This window comes from Neophocaena asiaeorientalis, unplaced genomic scaffold, assembly GCF_003031525.2.
Source record: "Neophocaena asiaeorientalis asiaeorientalis breed wild unplaced genomic scaffold, Neophocaena_asiaeorientalis_V1.1 scaffold461, whole genome shotgun sequence".
Taxonomy (NCBI): Eukaryota; Metazoa; Chordata; class Mammalia; order Artiodactyla; family Phocoenidae; genus Neophocaena; species Neophocaena asiaeorientalis.
In genome coordinates, this window is record NW_020173230.1 from 1426154 (window position 1) to 1433580 (window position 7427).

Genomic DNA, 7427 nt, shown 5'->3' on the forward strand with positions numbered 1-7427 from the left:
GGTCAGGGAACACTTTGCTTTGCTCACATTGTATCCCAAGTACCCAGTCTGCGGTGGAGTCTCAATGCTTACTGGTTAATGAATAGATACAGAAAATACTCCCTCTGAGGGCCCGAGGGTGCACTGGCTCCGGCGGGGAGGGGGCGCATGCAGCACAGAGGGAGGCTGTGAGGACCACCCGCATCTGAGCCACAGGGACTGGGTGGGCAGTTCAGTGAGGCAGGAAAGAACAGGGAGCAGTTGGGGGGAGGGGCAACCCGAAATGTTGAACTGTTAGGTTTAAGAGGCTAAATACCCAAGCACAGATGAGAGGCAACTGGTAAACAAGTCTGGAGCTGAAGGAGGGGCGAGAAGGGGCGGCCAGGAGGCTCCAGGGCTACGCTCGGATGCCCGCAATGTCCAGTGGGAAGGAGGAGGGGGACGCACAGCAGAGGAGCCTGAGAGGGAGATTAGAGGGAAACCAGGTGCCCTGGAAACCAAGTGGCAAAGGTGTTTCGAGAAGCAGGGGGCCACCGACTACAACGAGTCCTGCTGACAGACCAAGACTGAGTCGTCATCACTGGGTTTGGTGAGACGCAGGTCAGGCGGGGGCCTCGACACAAAGGGCTTCAGAGGGCAGAGAGATCTGCTCAGAATGCGTTCAAGAGAAAACGAGGATGTGGAAGCGGGAATTGGGATCACACAACTCTTCTGAGGGGTTTTGCTACAAAGAGAACAGAGGAACAGGGCGATGACTGAGCTATGCATTCTTGAACGCATCTCTGTCTTTCCTGGAGTTTCTAATTGTTTTTCTTTTTCTTGTGCTTTCTTTGCCTTTATTGCCTCCTTTATTGTAGCTTCAACAGGAAGGGGACATAGTATCTAGGAAAGGTTGGGGGGCGGCATGTTTGTTTCTTTTAAGAAGGGGAGTTGCCGTAGCACATTTGTATGACCCAAGAGAAAGGGACATTTTGATGAAAAGAAATAGATGTGAAATAACAGGAGAAGTACAAGGGCCTGGGATGCACTGTGCCAGGGGCAGGATTGCTCTTATACAGGGACATGCATGCGCCACACAGGGCCACGGCAGGGAAGTCTGACCGTACGAGTACAGACAACGGCAGACTCGATATCTGGCGGTGACGGTGAGGAAAGACCCTTCAGATTGCTTCCGTTTCCTCAGTTAAATAGGAAGCAAAGTCAGCAGCTAAGAGTGAGGATGGGCGGAAGTGACGCCAGAGATCTGAGAAAGAGAACTACGGGGGAACTGAAGTAGGTGCTGAACCCTCCTTGCGGCCGGTGGCCATCGATGCAGAGAAAGGCCAGCAGCATGGAAGCGTGTTCGCCTCCAGCCACATTCAGCCGCTCAGGCGATGCTCAGAGCAGCCTGAGGAGGGGATCTTCAGAGCTGGGGTTTTGCCAGGTAAGCACAGCAAACAGAAAGAGAGGCAAGGAAGTTATGAGGGGGCATAAGGGAGCGATTATGATGGTGGATTACGGGTAAGGAGGAAGTGAAGACAGGAGGGGCGTGAAAAACAGAAAAAAGGTGGTGGAACCTATGGATGATGGGTGGCCATGGATGGGGTCAAATAAATGAGACGTGCCCAAAGCCACACTGTTCTCTGACAGTGACTCTGGGTGCTGAGAAGCAGCGGAGCAGTGTCTTCAGAGTTCTGAATGAGAACTGTTTTCCTTCTAGAAGCCTATAAAGAGCTAAACTACCAGTCAAACTGTAGATTATAAGACATTTTCAGACTCACGATCTTGGAAAATCCCCCTCCCCCCCCACACACACCCCTTCTAAGAAAGCTACTTGAGGATACAGTCCAGTAACATAATGGAGTAAGCCAAGAAAGAGGAAGCCATAGGACCCGTACAACAATGGCTCTAAGCCAAGAAAGCAGTGAAGTCCCATGAAGACAACTGCAGCAGGTCCAGAGAATCAACAGTCAGTCTGGACAGAGTCTCCACAAGAGAGATACATGGAGCAAAGGGGGTGGGTGAGGATGGCCAAAGGTGAAGTTTAATGGGGCAACAGAGACAAGACCTGGTTCTAAGAAAAGAAGAAAGAAGAAGAAATTCTTGGGAAAATTAAAATTTGTTCGAAAGGATAAACTAAATGATAGAATACCACTTAATCTCTCAATGAACAATATTTACATTGTCATAATAATATAAAACAATGTACTGATTTTTCAATTCCTATAAATAATAGGTAGACAAGCACAAGAGACTGACTTAATTTTGGTGACAGAACAAAATGTAAATCTTCAACCTTGACAATATACAAGTGATACTACAGATGACAGAATGCAAGAGGTAAGAGGTGAAAGGAATGCTGGAATGCTGAAGGGAAAGTCAGGAGTATTCGTATCCTTTTCGTATGAAAAAGAGAGGTCAAGAGATAATGCCTCTAGCTGACCATGAAAAAATAATGGTGAAAAAACATTATGTAAAGTTACAAAGACAATGATAGAAGAACTAAAAATACTGATATTACAAAACTGAGGAGTATTAAATCAGATCCTCACCACAACCATTACCTGGTCTATCTGTGCCTATGACCATACCTCATGAAATCAGTAGATAACATCAGAACTTGATCGAGTTGCTGATCTAGATGGTTGGTTATATTAGAAGAAACAGTTAAAAGAGCAGAAGAACAGTTGTCTCAAAGGTGAAAAGAGGTAAGACAGGAAACAGAATATAATCATGAAAAGCTACTATCTTTAAAATCATTTGCATGAACTATTTTGACCAAAATCTCATTTTACAAAACTTGTTTGACACAAATGCAACGTATATGCCTTCCTCCCACCCCTGAAAGTCCTCTAGTGAGAGAAGCAAGGCTGCCTCCGTATTAACTTCGGGTTCAGTCGGGCCATATGGAGAAGGGAGTAAGGGTAGAAGTTTAATAATTCATACTTTCCAAGAAGGAAAGTGATGGTGAAGCGCACGCGCGTTCTGATGGGTCATGGCAAGATGCTAGCGTGGCACACGCTCTTAGGAATTCTTTTTCTAGGAACGCTCTCTGATGGCAACACCTGAAGTCCTGACTGCTCCAAGACCAGCACCAGAAAGGGGCAAACGACTTCTCTGCAAATATTTGCTCACAGGTGCGCTCAAATCCACGCAGCAGGGAGCGGGGTACGCGAGCCTCTCACCTCGCCACCCCGCCATAGTCCAAACCTTCTTCTCCTCGGAATTTCACCATCAGTCGCTTTTTCAAGTCTTTTGGTCGCATCTTCATTATCTGGCGATAAGACTCCTGCACATCAAAATTACAGTTTCAGGGAGAAGAGCTAATCTTATTTTTAAAGTTATAAAACGATGAAAGGTTATTTATAATGGAGCTCAATTACAAATAAGCATCTGAGCTTATTTTTAAGCCTTTGAATCTGATTTTTGTCTGGTTCCTATTGAGAATGTTTAGTTGGCATCTAGGACATTGCTGCTTCCTTCACTTTTTCTCCCTCGGAAACAGCAAAGCACATGGCAGGTGATACTGTACCTAAAGGAAACACACATTTATTCTCAGCACAATCATGACTTAAGAGTTGAACATCCTCGCTAGGGTTGATTTTCTCTGCACAAATTAATTCCAATGTGTCCTATAAATAATTGATATATTTTAACCAAAATGAAGACATCACAAGAGAGTCTGAATACTAAAAGAATTCTGAGCCTGCTTTTACAACTGAAGTCAAAAATCACACTTTCCCACAGAGTCAAAAAAAAACAAGGAGAGTTTAAGTAAGACATAAAGCAGCTTACCAGACACAGAAAACATGCGGTCAGCCTAATAGTCCCTCAGATTCAGCATCTGGAGTGGAACCAGCTAAATGTCTGTAGGTATTTTCAGTGAAAAGGCACTTAAGGATCTTTTCTTGCTTCAAATTTAATGTAATTCAAAAGCTGGATCCCAAGAGGCAAGAGGATGCTGAGTGGAAACGATCTGGCGGCAGCACCTCAAGAATTCAGCTCTTCTCTATCCCCGACAAACATTTACGACGCTCAGTGGGCAAAACCAGGCACTTCAGCTGATCCACTCATCGGGCTGTGCCCAAGCCTCCGTCCCTCCGTGGCCCCCTCAGCTGCTGTGGCCCAGTGAGAATCTGTGTCTCGTTTGATCATTTCTGCCAAGGATTCCACAAAGGCCCAAACACAGCTGAGATTCTACTCATGATCGTGGGCCCGAGAAACGGGCCCTGCCTACCAAAAGCCCTGCCTGTTTAGGGACCCTGATCCCGCAGGGGAGCTGGACAAAGGCCAGAACCCTGCCCGGAACCATCAGTTCTTCCTCCTTCCAGAAGGGACAACAGGGAGGCCACTTAGCTTCTCTGAGGAGGCAATGCCACGAGGGGAAATTGCATGCAAGGCTGCAGCAGAAGGAATGCTTGATTCTAGGAAACCGTGCGGATGGCAGGAAGTAGAATCTGTACAACGCACGCACAGGGATTTACAATATTATTTAGTACTGGTTTCTGTACAGATCTCTACCTTTTCACTCAGAAGTCATTGATTTTTAAACCTTTACCACAGGAGGAAATACAGTTCCCTCTCTCTGCATTTCATTTCAGAGAGAGGGAACTGCATTTCACTGAGCGATAAAATCAATCTCCGAAACACCAGACAGAAAGCAGAACTCACTGTCTACTGACAGGGAGGAAGATTCTGTGCCCGAGCCCCGTACCTCAAATATTTCCTCTCTGGATACTTCGATGCGGCAATGACCAGCTTGGGGTTGCTGAAGCGAGAGCTCGTGTCTGAGGACCTTCAGTTTCTGGACTAAATCTCTCTCATATCTCTGGGCGGGAAGCTCCTCGTCTTCCACGGAGCCCTCACTGGGCAGTGGCAGCGGCTGGCTGGGCTCCTTTAGTTGGCACTGGTGACTGGAGAAGAACAGAAGCATCGAGGTCGCCCCGAGAGCGGCGGCCAAGGTTGCTGCCAGCAGTGCACCCACACAAAAGGGACTGAGAGGGGAAGTCATTTCACCAAACTGCTAGTCAAAATTTCTTATGGAAAAACTGCTGGTGGCCACCCTCAGGCTAAATAGATGTCTAGGATTCAGTCAAGGGGACCCTCCATCTCTGTGTCTCATACATTATCATTGCCATAAGTAAAAACAGAAACTGCTAGCATTCATCGTGCATCTAGTGCATATCTGTGAGCCTGACCAACGCGCTATTAGGTGTGCCTTGGGGGTGAGAGTTAAACGGAGTTGATGAGAGAACTTTCAAAGCAGATGACCGTGGAGGGGGACAAAATGCCCAGGAGCAAACAAGTGAAATGCAGTGGTAACTACCCCTACTCATAATCAAGAGATTTCCAAGCCCACTCATCAAAGGCAGAAGTCCAGGGACCTCCTGGACACAGTAGCATCTGTCCTGTTCAAGTTTTGCCGGTTGTATCAGCTGTCAATGACAAGTGCCCCGTGGGCGCTCATGTTCTGAGGACACAGCAAACCTGGAACGTGGAGTGTGGGAGCCAAGGTCATACCCAGGTCCACAGCCCCTGGGAATGATGGCCCAGGAAGAGGTTCCAGCAAGCAGTGCTCTGGACCAGCCCTCCCAGACAGCGGTGAGCGGGCACCAAGGAAAGCCTCACTTCACTGCTTCTCTAAGGCCATGTATCCCATCAGAGTGCTGCCCACGGAAGCTTCGTGAGTGAAGCTGCCCCATACTGCCAGCTCAGGGGATTTTATTTAGGCTGCAAGCTAGAACAGGGTGACAACAACATAGGGCTTCAGGACTGCTCACAGCGGCCTGGGAGTTTAAAACGCAATTGTCCACCAAGTATTTATCATACTTTGCTTACGCTTATTCTCTGCTAACCAACAATGCAATCAAGAAATGAAGAAAAAAGTTAGTAGAAAACATGAAATTTTAACGAGGTCAACAAAGATTTGGTAAAAGTCTTACTTCATGATGTGGTGTAACCTTGGGTCTGTAAACTGGGTTGTTCGGTTATTATGATCTACAAAATATATTCTCCCGGAAACTGTACTTCGGACTTCCCAACCGGGTGGCAGTGGTCCAAGTTCATCACAGTTCACACTGTTAAGGTCTCTACCAAAATGGAAGATACAGAGAGGTTTGTCCATCTGTGTGTGGAGGCCTAAGACCAAAACTTCCGTGAGAGAACCAGGGGCATCCCCTTATCCAGGGGCCGTGTCCCGGTCCTGCTAAGAGGGACAGTCGTGGCGCTACTTACGCCAGACTTGCACTGAGCCCAGGCCTCTGTGCCGCAAGTAGCAGCACAGTCCCGCAGATAAACCGCAACCCTCAGAGCCTGTGACCATGATAGGGAATGTGGTCTGCCCGGGGAGTACCATTCCTTCCACGAAAGAGGGCCAAAATAGTAGGAAGTATCTGAAGGCTGCTGGAAAACTCTGGATTCACAATTAAATGCTCAAGGTCAGAAAGGTTTCTGCATGGAAAAGCTCCCAAACAGTACACGTTTTTTCAAGCTGATGGGGACGTATGAACATGCATTCGAAATCTTCCAATTCTAGACATCTGCACCGGGAAGAGGCCATCTCCTTTTTGAGTTGGCTTTGTTAATAAGCAAGTCTTTCTAATTCTAACCTCTTGATTCATTATTTCAGTATACTCCACGGTCATCTGGGAGCACAGCATTACTGACCAAGATGCTTTTCTAATCAGGACCAAAGCCTGACATTCCTTCCAGTGAGTACTAAAGAGACACCTCATTCATTTGCAGGTAATATTTCCATTCTAATTACAGATACTGAATTGTAAATTCAACATAGATTTGGAAAATCAAAGACAGGAAGCTTGTTCTCAGATGAAACAAATTATGAATAAAAAGGAAATGAGCATTACTAAAAACGTTATTAGGAAGTAACGCTATTCTGAAACAAAAGAAAAATTTTTTTAAAGAAAAAAGGAAAGCAAAGCAAAGAGAAAAAAAGAAACTTAACTCCATTACAGGGTGGGGGTGGGGCCGGGGTCTCTTTGACCTGGGCTCAGATGTATGGCCTTGTAGAAGGAATTCGTATAGAAAAGCTTCATCTCCCCCAGGAATAGTCCCCAAGGGACTGAGGCAATAGGAAGAGTAAAGTAGAAGAGAGGGTAATAGGGTCTTTATATTTCCTTTTTAGGTTTTCATTGTGGAAAATTTTAAGCATATAAAAAAAATAGAGACCATAGTGAATAACCAACTCTAACAATTACCAGCTTATCGCCAACCTGTTTCCAATGCTCCCCTATTGGCTTCCCCACCCCGATTATTTAAAGCATCACATCAGACATCATATCATTTCGCTCAGCAATATTTTTAGTTTAGAATGAGAGCAACACACCTTTAAGGGTTTATCGGTTTTTTAAGTAAGTGCATTTGATTTAATCTAGGGGTGAGGGTCTTTTGCAGTTACATGATCTAATTTCAAGATCCAGGATTGCTTTCTAAAGGGCCCCCTTGCATTG

General features: G+C 46.1%; 1 protein-coding gene across 1 annotated transcript in view; it reads right to left on the reverse strand.

The window, feature by feature from the left end:
• The window catches only part of SMURF1 (SMAD specific E3 ubiquitin protein ligase 1), a 35271-nt gene that overhangs the window by 13550 nt on the left and 14294 nt on the right, over positions 1-7427 (reverse strand). Inside the window, exons 9-11 of the mRNA XM_024745271.1 lie at positions 5901-6047; positions 4673-4871; positions 3144-3247 (exon numbers count right to left, since the gene is read on the reverse strand). Coding sequence (XP_024601039.1) covers positions 3144-3247; positions 4673-4871; positions 5901-6047 — 450 coding nt within the window. The remainder of the gene's footprint in view (positions 1-3143; positions 3248-4672; positions 4872-5900; positions 6048-7427) is intronic.